Raw genomic sequence first — 15,599 nt, 5'->3', positions numbered from 1 at the left:
TTTTTAATTTTTATCATCGTCTCGGCGTGCTTTTAGTAAACTCTGAGAGACCATGTTGTCCATGACGAGGACTTTTCATAATGCCCTCCGGGAAGTTGATATAGGTGTAATCATCGTCAACATACCAACTCAATTGCTCCTGAAAGCTAAGCAGGAACAAAACATCATAAAGAGAGGCAGCATGGGAGGCTGTGAGATGGGTGCAATAGAATTCCCTATGCCTTCGTATTGCAAACACAGCGGTCTGTCGGACCGACTTAACCTCGTCCTTAAGCCGCGCCGCTATGGCAATCAAGATTTCGTCAGGTAAAGTTGTTTGCTGGCTTAAGAACTGAACAACAGCCTCTCGGACGGATCCATCGTCGTCTTCAAGCCGTGCTGCTATGGCTTCTAGAAATTCGTAAGGCAAGGCTACCTGCTGGCCCAAGGCCCGGACAGTAGCCTCTCGGACGGATTCACTCTCATCTTCAAGCCGTGCTGCTATGGCTTTTAGAACTTCATCAGGTAAGGCTACTTGCTAGCCTAAGCACCGGACAGCAGTTTCTCTGGTAGATTTTCCCTCGTCATCAAGCCGCGCTACTACAGCTTTGAAGATTTCCTCGGGTAAAGGTGCTTGCCGGCATAAGGACTCGATAGCAGCCCGTCGGACATAATCATCCTCACCTTCAAGCCATGCTGCTACACCTTTTAGAATTTCGTTAGGTAAGTTCGCTTGCCCGCCTAAGGCTTCAAGAGCAGCCCTACGGACAAACCACTCCTGCTCCTTAAGTCCCGCGATTATATCTTTCAGGATCTTGTTAGGTAAGGTTTGTCGACCTAAGGCTCCAATGGCAGCCCATTGGATAAGATTGTCTTTATCTTTAAGCCGTGCGACTATGTCCTCCAGGGTCTCGTTAGGTAAGTTCGCTTGCCGGCCTAAGACTTCAACAGCAACCCGTCGGGTAGACCCGTTCTCATCCTCAAGTCCCGCGATCATGTCTTTCAGGATCTCGTCAGGTAAGCTTTGCCGACTTAAGGCTTCAACAATAGCTAATCGGGTAGCCTCATCCTCATCTTTCAGTCCCACGGTTATGTTCTTCAGGATCTCGTCAGGCAAAGTTTGCCGACTTAAGGCTGTAGCGGTAGCCCGTCGGATAGAATAGTCCTCATCCTGAAGCTGCGTTACGATATCCATCAGGATATCATTAGGCAAGCTCTGCCGACCTAAGGCTTCAACAGCAGCCAACCGGGCAGCCTCATCCTCATCCTTAAGCTGCGCTACCAAATCCCCCAGGATTTCTTTAGGTAAGTTCGCTTGCTGGCCCAAGACTATAGCAGCAACCTTTCGGATAAATCCCATCTTTTCCTTCAGACGTGCTGCTACAGAGTTAAGGATCTCGACAGGCAAGGATAGCTGCGTCAAGGCCGTGATGGTGGAAGTTCGGGAAAACCCTTTGTCGTGCTCTAGCCAGAAGACTACCTCTTCAATAATGCTCGCCGGAAACGTGGGCCGTTTCTTTAGCGACTGTAGAATTTTTGCTTTCACATCATGAGACCCTTGGCGAAAGGCGGTGCTCAATGACTGCTCAGGAAACTCTATCTCACTTGCTAGATGAAGAATCTTACTTTCTGTGAATTCGCCTTCAAACACTAGCCACTTGGCCAGGTGCTGTTCCAGGCCGAATCGAGCTGGAAAGTTACTCAACACTTCGCTCAAGCAATGCATGACTAGCCGTTGATGCGTAGGCCTTAAGAAATCGACTGGTTCTTCTTCGATTTTCTGAAAAAACTCCTGGATTTTCCCGTCGTCTTCTTCCCTTTTGGAGTCAAGTAATCCGGCAACAAAGCGCCACAAGATGTCGTAGCGTGCTGTGTATTTGTGCTTCTGAAAGAATTTGACAGGTTCAGACTTGTCAATCTTCCCACGGCTGAGTTCTATACAATTGAGAGGTGCTCCGGCAAGCCATTGCCGTACAAAGTACCGTGCTGCAAAGTACTCTTGAAAAGTGAGGTGTATAAAGTGATAGCTTCGGTTGCAGTCTTCTGATGAAGGGTTTGAGGTTCGCAAAAAGGAAAGACATGGAACGATCTTGTCTGGCAAGAAATTCCGGATGGAGTCAGATATACGGTTCAAATGGTTTTGTTCAAATTCTATGACATCATCATGTAGTCCAGTAAACGCAAGGCTTTCAAGGAAAAGTATCTCATCTTTGACGAAATCCTCGATCTTTTGGCGGCTGGCAGCTTGGATATGGCCCGCTGTTACTGGATTCTCGCCATGTGTTTTCTTTAGTCGCAAAATGTCCTTTTTCCACAGGCTAAGTTCTATAGTTTGGTAAAGGGCAGACATGGTCGTCGGCATATCGCTGCGAATATCCTTCCAGGAATAGCAAAGCGCATCCAGTTGAATGGGGATACGCACAAGGCCCTGAATCAGCCAATGGTTTTGAAGAAAGGTCCAAACTTTGTTGACTGTTCCCATATCAGTCTCGATCGTTTTTGAATTAGTAAAGACTTTTTCGATGTAGTCCTTTACTTGATCTGGGTAGAATCCGATCGTTTCTAATTCGAGATCCATGCCCAGTAGCATTTTGCCAGATGGCCGAGAAGTGATTATGACGTTTGGCTGTTTTAAAAGCTCGTCAAGGAAGTCAGACATACTACCTTCGCCAAGGTCTTGGGATACTTCATCTAAACCATCAAGAAGAAATAAAGTCCTGCTACTCTTCGTCTCCAACTCTGATTCGTAAGCCAAAAACAATTCTCTAGCAAACTTTGATTTCTCAGACGACAGAGAGAAATATTCATGAGCGAAGAGCTGTTCAAAGCCGTATCCAGCTATTTCACGTCTCTCTTTCAGCTTTAGGTTTCGTAGAGGTACCCAAAGGACACGGTCAAATAAGTTGTTCCATTCGCTCCAGGTGCCTCGAGTAAATTCATGGATAATCTTCTTGCACAAGGTGGTCTTGCCGACTCCTGCGCGTCCTCGAATCAGGATTCTTCTTGGTTGTATTAGATTACCATCGCGTCCTTTGCGTTCATTAAAGATTGCTGCCAATTCAACCTGAGCTGCTTTTTCTGGTGTCTCAACCTTTTGTCGATTGAAGAGCGAAAATGGAGAGGTTGTTCCGTAGCCCCCCTTTGAGTGACTTGCATCTTGGTGGCGCTGTTCTACAACGACAAGATTGATGTAGCACTGATCCATTGACAACAGGTCACCCGAGAGACGTTCAATCCTGAGCTTATCTGCAGTATAATGCTTGTTCCTTATCCAAGCGTCAGCGTCATTGAGCAAGGAATTTGTACGGATATTTTGGAGAATTTCTTCAATTTTCGCTGCAACACATCTGTAATCCGGATCTTCAGGGTCCTCAAACTTGTTCATCATTAGATGACATCGATCAAGTGGCAGTGGGTGTGGGACAATATCCAGAGTCGCCGAAGAGCTATCAACGAGCTAACGGCCATTAATACACCATCCATTTGTCCTGAAATAAGAAGACCAAAGCAGCGGGGATCATATACTACTTACCGGCTTTGGAAGGCAAAACTGGTTCATTAGGGGAGACGGAATCAACCAACTTAGAGGGAATTTACGGTGCAGATTTGTCATGCCCGTTTCGTAGAAAGTAGTCACTTGGCAAGGATAATCTTTGTCTTGACACAGCTGAGTGAAGCTGCGCACAAGTTCCTCAAGCTGGAAAGTCGATCCCTTGACCGAATCGAGAAGGTTGCTCACTTTTTGGCCTCGAATTAAAGCCCAGGCTCTCAGACCAGGCTCTGCCCAGTTTGCTACATCTTGAAATGAAGTCCCCCGGAAGGGCGTAGCAAGGAAGACAATTCCGCGTGTCGATCGCCTAATGGCAGTATATTCACTTAGAGTATGGTCAGCGATCAAGAGGGCGTTCATCAAAATGATGCCCCCGAGACATGACGCAACAAAGACAATTGGAGGATCTTTCCTCTTTGGGTGACTAGTCTTTGGCAAAGGACGCTGATTGATACCAGCGAGCAAGAGGCGAGCAAACTCTTCGGTTGTTTTCTGTATCAGATCCGGCTGTTCAAAGAGGTCGGATGGCCAGTCACACGTGAAGATCCGGGCACGTCCTACTCTTCTTGGAAGCATCTGCGGGGATGCCAGCCAGTTGACATCTCCATAGGGGAGTTTTGACTTCCAAACCCATGTGTCCAGAGATTTCGTGTCTAGACCATGGATTGCAATAATATCGATGTCTGTCTCGGCGTCGTCGGCGGGCGAAGGGTGCACCTGGGTAAGACTGACTCCCCTGTGAGGCCCCATTTCTGACGGGGCTCTATGTTTGAAGATATTCGGAACACCAGCGCTGCTCTGTACACTTGGAAAATCCAGCGAGGAAACGTAGAACAGTATAGAGAAGAGAGAGCGTCAACAGTCAAAGGTAGATCTAGCAACGCAAAGGTAAAAAAGAAACTGAGGCGGTAGGCAGATTTAGGCAGGAAGATGTCAATTGAGAAACACGAGGATCCTTCAGCGGGGAATAGCATCCATCCAATTGCAGTTCGCTATGTCACGGCGCTTTGGTGCCATAGGCCCTGTAACCTTGGACATCTATAGCTTATCATCCTGCTGCTTACCTGCATAAAGCTGAGGTGGTCAAATAACAGTCTCGTTAGCACTACAATGAGTGTTGCTTGGTTCAGATAGCTTTGGTGCGCTTAATACCGAAGCGATAAACCTATACTATCACTACCTATCACAAATCAGCGTTATCTCAGGTATAGTACCTACCTACCTGTAGTAGATTAGTAATGCGGTATCCTGCCCATTGCCTTTACTTGAAGATACCTGTATTGTGCTATCACCGCATAATCGCACCTGCCTCGAAGTCTTTAGCACGTGAACTATCATCGGCAAGGGCATCTTGGAATTCTGCTTCTTCAACTTTTTCACAACCCACGATTCTTGCAAGAGGAATTCAATTTTAATGGTTTACCAATTTGATATTTACTGCTCTACCCCCCTTTTTGCTTTTCATGCTATATCATGCATAATTCCGTTATGCGTCAAGTTGAGATTGATCTTTATTGTTCCCAAAAACATACCCAAAACATCCTTTCCGTTATGCAAAATGCGACTATCAATGCTCATCTTTCATGTATGCATTTATGCAATGTTGGTATATGGGGAAACAAGATAATGAAAATGAAGGAAAAAAGATCAAGGAAACAGTGTCAATCTCTCGCCGTCTTCGTATATCGAGGCTCAAACTCTCTTGGTCACCCCCTCTACAAACTCACTCCCCCGTCGTGCTCGATCCCTTCCATGGACCCTAGTCCAAAGTCGAAATCCATATCTTTGAGCATATCGCCAAGCTCTGCATCCGAGAGATTAATGTCCATGTTGGTCGGCACAGCGGATGGAAAGTTGTTCACACCCTCGGGCTCCTGCTGGATGGGCTCTCCAGAGGCCAATACGGGCAGCTTCGTGTGCAACCACGCCTTGAACTTTTCCAAAAGGATGGGATCATCAGCAGCGGTGTGGGTAGCCTTAAGGATCTCTCGTCCCTTGGCTTTTAGTCCTGTGTCTGAAGGCAACACTCCCTTGTCCATGAAGTATGCCTTTGCATATTGCTGCAGGCCCCATTCCAGCTCACGAGAGCAGAAAATGACGGCCGGTTTCTGGTTGGGAGATGATGTCAACTCCTCCAAGTAACTGTTGACTGCCGAGTGTCCTGCCGTGAACGGCTTTGCGCCGGTTCGCATCGCTACTTCGACATCGTTATTGACCATTTCGTGGTCCTTGCGAATGGCATATGGGGGTGCAAAGCCCGTGCCGCCTTGCTCCAACGCCCAAGCATAGCCTGGTGGGAGACCTGGGCCAGAGTCATTGATTATTCCAATGTCTCTTTTGAACCTGTGAAGCCATTCTGCATTATCGGCGGCGGTATAGTTCCAGGGGTCGTCACTAAGAAACGCAAATCCATCAGCGTGGTTCATCTAGAGGGCGTGCGCATCAGAACTTACTCATCATACAAGATCCATCGAGCTTGGTACTGCAGCTCTTCATCTGTTGGAACATGGCGGTTTGGATTATTCTTTGACATGGTAGAGGTAACCCATCGCTTGAGCTCCTTCTCCAGCCTTCGGTAGCAGTTGGCGTCGTTGAGGAAGTACTGAAACGACCTCAAATGATTACCGTTCTCATCGAGCCTAGCCTGGAACTCAGAAAAGGGGTTTGGCGCAGCAGTGGAGAGAGAAATGGACATTTTATCAGCTAGTTTGCTGGTAATCGGTGAGGCACCCTTGGAGGAGCCTGAAAGAGTCGATTGATCAGGAGCATTGCGTTGCCGGAAAGCCGCGAGCCATTCATGGTTGTCTGCCACGGTTTGGTTCCAGCCGTCGTCGAACTCGTAAATGGTGATACGAGCCTTTCGCTGCAGCTCTTCGTCTGTGGGCTCTCTGCCAATGGCACGTTGCTCCTTGAGGAATGCAACCAGCTCAGACTCCAGCCTAGAGTAGTTGTGGATTGTGGAGTCGATCGAGTTTGGATCTGTCGACCGGATCGATTGATGCTGGACGTCTTCGCTTCGAGGTAGATGCGCACGACGACGGAAAGCTGCGAGCCACCTCGTCGACGAAGTGATCAGTCGCAACAGCCAGTTAGCAACTGCCTCTGAAGGGTGAGTGCACACTTCTTCGATTCGTCCCACGATCTTACGTGCTTCCTCCTGAAGCTCGTCATCCATGGTTGTTAGGCCCAGCAGTGTCTTGGCCTTGACGTATTCATGTAGCTGCCTTTCCATGGGGCACTCTTCGAAAAGATTGTCCTTGCCGTTAATCTTGAGGGATTGAAGCCTGTTTTCAGCGGCGCCACGGAGAGGACCAAACCTAGCTGTTTTGACGATCGAGTCGTGGCTCATGATAATGTCACGAAGCCACGAGACCTGCGTCGCGATTCCTTGCAAAGATAGCAATTCAGAGGCGAAAATGATACGACATCCTTCCAGCAGCATGTCTTCGTCGCTTGGTGCGCGGCCGTGTTGATCCCAAAAGTTGCTGCCAAAGTAGGCCAGCTCCAGTTTGATCAACTCATAGGCATTCCTGGGCGATTCGGGCGGGGACGAGCCAGCATTGTACGGCAGAGGAGACTTTCTCTCATGATGAATCAAATCTATATTTCAAAAGTTAGACGCCTTGAGCTGATCTACGGGATACTGTAATGGTCTCATACAGGGAGGGATCGAGTTCTCGACCATGTCCAGCACAGGTACTTCAAAACCCCAGTCACCCTTCCAGTCCGCCATGGAGTAACCAGTCTTGAAATGCTCAGCAAGATGGTCAACTCGAATAGTCCAAGTATCCATCACAATGCCGCAGAAACCACACCTCGACCGAATCTCGGGGGTAGCCACTCTCCAAAGCTTCATTGCCCACTCCATGAATTTGACGTTGTGAACCAACCTAAGATGCTGGTTCAAGTGGTCTTTTCGATAGAACGTCCTCTCTTCCAGAGATCGTTCTTGACACGCCGAGTGGTTATGGCTCTCTACGTGGGCATCGTCTGGGTTCACCTCGCCACAGAATACGCAGCACAGCTTCCCGTTTTCTGGATTGACAGCCCGAGGCCCATCTGGCGCACACACCCATCTCTCCAGCGACAGGTGGAGGGACTTCTCGTGGCGCTGCCAGTCGTGCTTGGTTCGGAAGGTTTCCGTACAGAAAGTACACTGGAAAGTCTTGAGCGGAATAGAGAGGCTAGTTGAGCCTCCCTCCTTGCCGGGCGCGGCCCTTCGCCTCCTTCGCCGCCTTCCTTTGGCGCTAAAGGCAGCCGAGCCGAAGGAGCCCCATGACTTTTGCGAACCATGAGAGAATGCAGATTGAAGAGAGCCACCACTGGAGTGGGATGTTCCCACACTGCTGGCAGAAGACTGGTTGCAGAGAGACCTGCTTGAACCATCATCCGTGTAGTTGAAGCTATAAGGACTGTTAAGACCGGAGGAGACGCCAGATGACGACGATGCAGTAACGGCCCTGGCAATGGCGGTGACGGAAGCCGGTTCGTGTTCAGGAGGAGAGTGCTCCCAACGCTGCAGCGGGTTCATGGCTTCGAGAGCAGGTGTTCCTCGTCTGCGTGGGATATCGATCGAGGCAGACAGATTGCCAACGTGAGGCGAGGTTGACCTAGGAGGCTGAGCCTTACCGCGACGCCGGGCATTTGCCAACCAATTGGTAATCTGGGTCTTGTTGAGGCCGGTCTGGCGCTGAAGCATCTCTTTTTCCTCATCACTGGGATAAGGGTGTCTGTTATGAGTTGACAGCCAGTTTTTCAGAATCCGGACTGACTCTCGAGAGAACCTAGCACCAATCTTGGGTGGTGTTCCAGACTTGGCACCGGCAACGCCATCATCAACCGAACCGGCTGTCTGAGGGTTCATCATGTCCAAGAAGGACGGGGTGCCTTGTGCCTTTACCGGCTGGAGGTTGAGGAGGTCTTCCTGAGGAATGGTGTTGATGGGCATATCGGTAGATGACCAGGAGAGCCTGGTGGACTCTGGGTTCAAACTATCAGGGACAACTCCCCCAAAACTGCATTCAAGTCCAAGGGCAACACAGCTGGTGCAGTAGCCCTTGTGAAGACCCTCTCGGATTTTTTTGCAAGAGTATCCGCCCAAGACGCAGTGGGCACAGGGGTTGTCTGGTGTCTCCCAAAGCAATGACTCGGTGATGAGGGACTCGACTCCAGGGATCTGAGCAAAGTTGTTGTGTTCAAAGTGCTGAAGGGCACAGAAGCTGAAGTCGTCTTCATTGACATTCTCGAGTACAAGACCAATGTCATCCTCGGCAGGGTTCCCGGTGGACGACATGTTGGGCACAGGTGGGTAGACGCTGTCAGCACCTAGGCCAGCGTTGTCCCAGTTGACATACTCGTCCAGCTCATCAATGACGGTCATCTTGGTAGTTTATGTGAAAGGGCGCGCCGTGCTATTGTCTTGGGCAAGCGGAAAGGCGTGCTCACTTCATCCAACCAGAAGCCACAGAATGACTTGGAAAGGGCGCGCGGCAGGGTCTGAAGACGACGAATCGACCCCAGATGTCGTCCCACCTTCGGATCCGATCCCAATGAGAGAAAAACTCCGACCTTGAACACTAATGGTCAGAAACAAGGGCAATTGTGAGTCGTAAGATTGAAAACAATGATCAAAATGAGATTTCAGCAGTGATCTGATGAAGAAAACCGCAGTTGAGATTGCAATAACAGGAGAAATGTGGCTCGAGGCAAGGCGGACCGTTGCCAGTTTTGTTCATCTGCCTACCCACGCGATCCCCAGCAGGGTCTCTCCGTAACGAGGACCAGAGAGCCCCATCTCCACGGCTTTGTGGCTCCCACAAGCAGTGCGGCGTAGCGCTGGAGCCAGTGGGAGCAGAGTCATGAGTCTGGGTTGGTGGAGCAAGCCTCAGCCGGAGCCGGGGCATGCGAGGCAGGGATTGGCGGCGTTGCGGTCGACATGAACTTGTCAATTGTGCGCCCTTCGTTTGACAGAAGAGCAGCCCATCCGACCGTGTGTTATTCCACTGTGTGGGGGAGCCATTATGGTTGTTTCTACCGCCAACCGCCGCATAATGATAAAGAGCTGCTCTTGGCCTCGGATCTTGCACACAGTACAGGCACTATCTAGACGGTCGATGCGCAAATCCTTCCCCACGCTGATACATAAAGATATAGCCCGATGACGGCCTCAATGGCTCGGACACCCCTACACTTCCGTCGAGTGGCCTGCTTCGATTACTCGCGAGAAGGGTGTGAATCAATACGATGCCCGTTGCGCTATGCAGAGTGCGGAGAAGGCAAGAGATCACGGATCTCTGTCTGCGGACCAGACGGAGTAATCAAGGGTCTATCAGTGCTAAAATTTCTTCCGTGTTATAGACACCGGCCCTTTGCATATACTTTGTTCCCCGACGTACAACCCGTCCCACCCAGCCGATTCATTGATTGCTGACTCCGCCAGTTCTCGGACTTCAAACCGGGTGCGCGAGGTGCGATGTGCCGTCAAGGTGAGGTAGTATTATGGTGCGCGGTTCCATGCTCTGTCTGAAATTACGAGTGCTACAGCCATGACATCCAGGGAATATCTCCGGGATGCAGCTGATGCAGGGAATCATGCGAATGGGTAATTTGATCAGAGGCTGGCAAAACTTATGGACGTGTGGTGATACGAGCCACGTATGGGACACCGCATCGCAGACTGACGCCGCCATTGAGATTTAATCCTTCAGCAATCGCCTGCAAATCCATCTGCTTCAGGAAATTCATGCAACAATTACTTCGTAAGTGGCATGACACACCTTTTGCAATTGATTATCAGAACCGCCGCGGACACTAGAGCCCATAAGGCAGATGACTAGTATCTTGGGCGCCCAAGTTATCACAGCAACGGGCCCCTGCTAGTCGCATAGCACATGAAGATGGAGCGATGCCGAATGGGCTCACCTACAACATCCACAGGGAGGTAGTACGAGTAGTATAACAATAACGTTATACCTCCGGACTAGCTCGTCCTATCGTCGTCGCCTGGACGCCCCGCGCTGACATTCGTTGCGCCAGGGGAGGTGTCTAATCCTGATGCCTGGCATCTGGCGAATGCTCTAGAAACTTCCGCAAAAGCCTCGCCCAAGTTGATGGTGTTGTCCAATGGCTTTGGGGCTTGCTAGACTAACCGCGAACGTGGTGCTGACGCCGAGCAAGTTCGAAATGGCGGCGTCTAACGGCACGTGGTGGGGCAGAAGCTTGTCCGCATTTCCACCTTGTTCGAATGTACGGGATAGATCGGGGCGCGCGGCTTGATCAACATCTAACGAAGCTGTGAGTCGCAAGCAGCTCCGAATCAGGAGGCCGTTATTGTTGACCCCTTATTTGGTCAGCGTCTTGGTCACAGTCCTCGTGGGAGTTGACGCCATTTGGGGTATATTGGATGAAGATGACTCAGGAGGTCGTCGATTCAGCTGCGGTCCGATGGCCGAAATATCAGATTCATGCTGAAAATGAGATTACCAATATTGGGTATCATTTTACAGTTGGTGTGACCACGAAGCGGTAATGAGTATCTGGTCATCAGGAGAGGTATAAATAGCCTAAGGGCCAGAGACCATTCCATTTCTGCCATTTTGAATCTCGAGCCCACTCAGAGAGGAAGAGAAGAAGATGAAGCTGGAGTGAATTCGTACAATGGACGATTCTGCCTTCATAGCCTATGGCCTAGTAAAAGAAAGGCGGTAGGTAAACTGGGTTGAGCCGCGTTTGTTTGATTTCTCTCAAGTGAGACATTCACAGGCAAGACGGGGATTTTACAAAGCAACACTTAACAATGGATTTGACGACGTGATACTATCTTGCTGAGAGAAATAGATTTTGAAATACTACAGCCTTGCTAGCTGGGAAACAATTCTAATGCTAGGTAAGGTCTTGAAGGTGATGTAACCGGTGTGTAAGACGGACAAAAGCTTTACCGTTGCAACAGCCAGCCACTGTAAACTGTTTGGTTTTGAATTTCTCGATTACAATTCAAAGTATTCCAAAATCCTACAGTGGCAATGTCCATTTCGGTAAATTTCAGGCTCCCATCTAGGCAAACCAGCGAAATGTATACGATACTTCTGGTCGATGTGTACAGCTTCTCTGTGTCACTAGGGTGCCAAGAGAGAGAAAAGGGAACAACCCACGTCAAATTTGACTACAAGAAGCTTATGCTGTTTTTATCATCCTGACAGGTTAAGATTTAGATACATGCGATTTCTCTTTTGATCAGAGAGCTGATGCTCTCGTGATGTTCGTGTAATGCGTCTGACAGATGCCGAATTTAATTAAGCTTACAATAACCCCATTAACAAAATCAACGCTTGGAAAAAAAAGCCCCCATAAAAATGCTACATCTAATTATTATACCCAGGCAGATAGTTGAATAATATCTACAAATTTGAAACAATAAATATATCTGCGTACATGATAAACTGCATAGTCCAGTCGAAACAAGAGCAATTATTCCCTGCTACCGGCTCAGTAGGAAATACGTCCAAACCCCCACATTTCCGCCTCAATATTCTAGAAGAGCCGTATCCGTATATCCGCACTAAGAGACCCAAGTCGATAGATACAATGTACGTATCAAAGAAATCCGGTCCGCGGGAATAAAAGCCGAAGAAGGCATCCTTCTCAAAGCCAAAATAGTTTCACTGCGGCAAACGCCACGCTGACATGCTAGTTCGGCTTTGCTTCTGGCTCGCGTTTTTGCTTAGCGCCATGGGGTGGCAAAGGCGTTCAAACAACATTGTAGCAACCAGGCCTGTAGAAAAAAGAAATGCGCACTGTAGGAATGATAAATACTGCTGTGTGTTTTCCACAAGTAAAAGAGACTGCTTTACAAAGAAAAATAACAAGTATATCTTTGTATATCAACAGCAAAATACAATAGATATAAGTTGAGAGGAATTGTATATATCAAGATGCCTCGAAGAGCAAGTAAACTATTTGACTGTCTGAATGTAGAGACCCGCTTCTTTCTTTCGTCAACAGCTTTTGGGGTGGAAGCTAGTGAACGGCATTTTCGCTCGGCGTACTTTTCAACGTAGATGCGGTGCAATTTGCCGATCGATTTTACACTAAGAACGGACAACAGACTAGTAGTTGCGACAGAAGAACAAAGGGGTTAGACTAAGTTGTGATTATCAATCAATTTACTGACGTGCTGTTGAGTGACGACACTTGATGTGCCATGAGTTGTGTTTACCGCTGTTTCTACGTGTAAGCAGACGATTCAATGTTTACCTACTAGGCCATAAACTCAGCCTTAGCGAACAACAGTGATAGATGAACAAGAGAAAGGCAAGACAAGATAAACAAGTTCAACAGCAGAGTCATTTCTTTGCATATACCTGATGTAGAAAGACAATTCTTCTGAGCATATATAGAGACACATCTTATGGTACAATGCTCCAGCAAGACAAAGATACAACCCAGGATGGTCCAGACAAAAGCATCAATCATGCCGCAAACACCGGCCCATGCCTCGCGAGAGGTAAAATAACTCCCCTCTTCCAATTCAAGTAGGCGTACCTGCAAATCCTCCCTCTAGATACGCCGTCCCGTCCGTCCAAGACGCTATAAGTCAGTCCTTTTCCCGATGCGCCTTAATGGGTAGCTATGTTTTGAAAAGAAAATAAGAAAACAAGATAAAAGTTGCGCAAGCAGCAGAAGCCTATTGACCATTTGGCAACCATGCCGTCATGAATTCCCTTCGTTTTACTCTCCCAACTCCATGAGCTCTCGCTCTTTTGCAGCGAGCATCTCCCGCATCCGCTCAGCCTCTTGCCTCAGTAACAATCTGCGCTCTGCCTTGATTCGCTCGCTCTCCGTATCGATATCGTGAGGTCTTGGGGCCGCATTCAGCGGCGTAAATCCACCGCCGCCCGATAGTTTTGGTGATATACTGGCGGGAGACCTCAGGGGCGGCAGAGAGTAATCTCCCCGATCCGCACTGGTAGGCCCAGTATTTGATATTTCATCGGCATTGGTCGATGGATTGAGGATGGATTTGATGGAAGAAATTCGCTTCGAGCTTTCGTGACCACCATCCGTACCTTTGACAGAGTCTGCCTCGGTGGATGAAAACGATCGTTTGCGGTTGGGTGAAAGGAAGGAGGCGGGCGATAGGGAAGATTGTCTTTCGTCGGCTATTGTCGAGTTCATCGAAGCTAGCGGCGCTAGTTTATTCTCGTCGTTAAGAGACGGTGGCATACTGCGTGATGCGGTGCTGTGTTGATGATATACTGCCAGATCAGACGCAGATGCAGAAGGTAGTGGTGAAGGGTTTCGGCTGGTCGGATGGGGTTCGATGGTCAGAGGGTGACCAGGGCGACGTCGAAGGCCTAGATTCACAGATCCGTCTTCGTTAATAGTTCCCCTCTCAGGGGTCCCCTGGCTTTGTGTTTCCAGTCCCTCCATGCCCTCGTCCATTTCCTCATCCTGCGCCGCGGGAATCACTCGCTTTCGCCTTTTGATAGTGGCCTTTTTCATAGTGACTGGTCTATGGACACCATGCAGTTTGTAATACAACCCTAGATACCCCCTACTAGTTAGAAAAAACAATATTCAAGCAGTAAAGTAATGCCATGTATGAACTCACCACAAGCATTGCAGATTGTATGTCCACTTTCATCTCTCCTCCACAAGGGGGTTATTGTAGTTGCGCAGTTTTGACAGGCGATGATAACCGTGGTATCCCGTTCTTGTGCCTGAAGGGCATTGATATCGATGGGAACTGGTTCAGTCTTAGTTTCAACACGGCCATGGCATCCGCCTTGTCGCTGCATCACGTTGAGCTGGGCGCTCTTTGACATGCGGTTATTGTATGCAGGGCATCCGTTGCATCCTTCAGCGCCACCGGTGCCGTTACAGCGGCCGCCGCCTGGACAGGTGCCTGACTGAGTAGCATCGGCTGCTACGTAAGTTGCGCCAGCGACATTTGGTAGCAGCTTTGGTGCAGGAGATGAGCTTGGCTTAGCAGGCGGTTGGGCTGAGCCAGTGCTGGGCACCAAGTTGGGCGGCTTTTTCAGGCTCGTAGGCCGAGCAGCATTCCGGGCCTTCAAGTATAAGCCACAGGCGTTGCAAATAGTCGCACCTTGGGGGCTTCTCCTCCAAAGGGGAGTACGGGTAGTGCCACAGTTGCTGCAAAAAGTGTTAGCATTGAAATTCACGACACAACAGCATTGCATAGCCACGGCAGAAGCTTACCTGCAAACCTGCCCGCCTTGTTCCTGGGCATTTGCTGCCAACAGCCTTTTGGTTTTAGGTGCACTTGACGTGCTCCTAGGGCTGCCAGCAGTCGACGAGAGATCGTCATCGTTGCCTACATTTTCCTTTTCTCTTGCATTCAAGGCAGCATACTCATCGGCATGTTTAGGCCTCTGGCCGTCGCTTTCCGTCGGAGATGGAGCTGAGTTTATAGGACCAGGTGGTGTGGTTTCGCGATTCTTTACCGACATAGGTCGAGAGGGCAAGGCTGTCCTTGCCGTGCCAGATTCCCGCTGAGGCCCGACCGGCGGCGTCCCCGGCTGTGATGCTTCACTCATTTCCGCGCCGAGAGGTCCTGGTGATATCAAAACTTGCTCAGTAGATGACGCCCAATACCACGAGATATGTTGGGCGTGGTACGAGGGCTGACAAATAATTAGTGGCGCAGGCACGGACTCGTCAACCGACGGCCGAATGTAACATTTGGCAACGGGGGATGGTCGGCCTCGAGGTGGCGAATATATCAGGGCGATATTTCCTAAGAAGCACCGACAAAATAGAGTCGCTCAAAAGGCTGAAAGGCGATGGACAGGCGATAGATCAAGAGATTTGATTGATGGTGGTGGTGACGAGCCGGCAGCGACGTTGTGCCGAATCCGAGTCGTCAGGAGACAGGCAAATTAACGTATCAAACGGTCAGGATGGGGGCCAGAAGACCGAATGGAGAGGCCACACCTCGGCCGAGAGAGCTCGTTGACGCAACGCAAATTGTCTGGCCAATCGATACGGAAGTCGAAGAGCAGCCGCAGCTTGGCGGATGATGGAAGGATCGAGAGAACCAGGTAAAAATGGC

General features: G+C 49.4%; 3 protein-coding genes across 3 annotated transcripts; all 3 read right to left on the bottom strand.

Moving 5' to 3' along the window:
• Positions 1–13: 13 nt before the first annotated feature.
• On the bottom strand, positions 14–4,279 carry T069G_01162 (HEAT repeats domain-containing protein; the record flags this gene model as incomplete). Its single annotated transcript, XM_056168372.1, has 4 exons — positions 14–465; positions 664–720; positions 817–3,436; positions 3,512–4,279. 4 exons carry the CDS (start codon positions 4,277–4,279, stop codon positions 14–16), a joined length of 3,897 nt encoding a protein of 1,298 aa, XP_056033688.1.
• A 965-nt stretch (positions 4,280–5,244) lies between these two features.
• Positions 5,245–8,909, bottom strand: T069G_01161 (homeobox KN domain-containing protein; the record flags this gene model as incomplete). The annotated part of the gene is made up of 6 exons (XM_056168371.1): positions 5,245–5,923; positions 5,983–7,129; positions 7,190–7,529; positions 7,602–7,768; positions 7,820–7,932; positions 7,975–8,909. The coding sequence occupies 6 exons, from the start codon at positions 8,907–8,909 to the stop codon at positions 5,245–5,247; spliced, it is 3,381 nt and encodes a 1,126-aa protein (XP_056033687.1).
• Positions 8,910–13,255: 4,346 nt separating this feature from the next.
• Positions 13,256–15,084, bottom strand: T069G_01160 (GATA zinc finger domain-containing protein; the record flags this gene model as incomplete). The annotated part of the gene is made up of 3 exons (XM_056168370.1): positions 13,256–14,070; positions 14,139–14,680; positions 14,747–15,084. The coding sequence occupies 3 exons, from the start codon at positions 15,082–15,084 to the stop codon at positions 13,256–13,258; spliced, it is 1,695 nt and encodes a 564-aa protein (XP_056033686.1).
• Positions 15,085–15,599: the final 515 nt, after the last annotated feature.

This window comes from Trichoderma breve, chromosome 1, assembly GCF_028502605.1.
Source record: "Trichoderma breve strain T069 chromosome 1, whole genome shotgun sequence".
In the NCBI taxonomy this organism is placed as follows: domain Eukaryota; kingdom Fungi; phylum Ascomycota; class Sordariomycetes; order Hypocreales; family Hypocreaceae; genus Trichoderma; species Trichoderma breve.
Note: the sequence above shows the minus strand (reverse complement) of the source record. Positions and strands in the feature narration are given on the sequence as shown.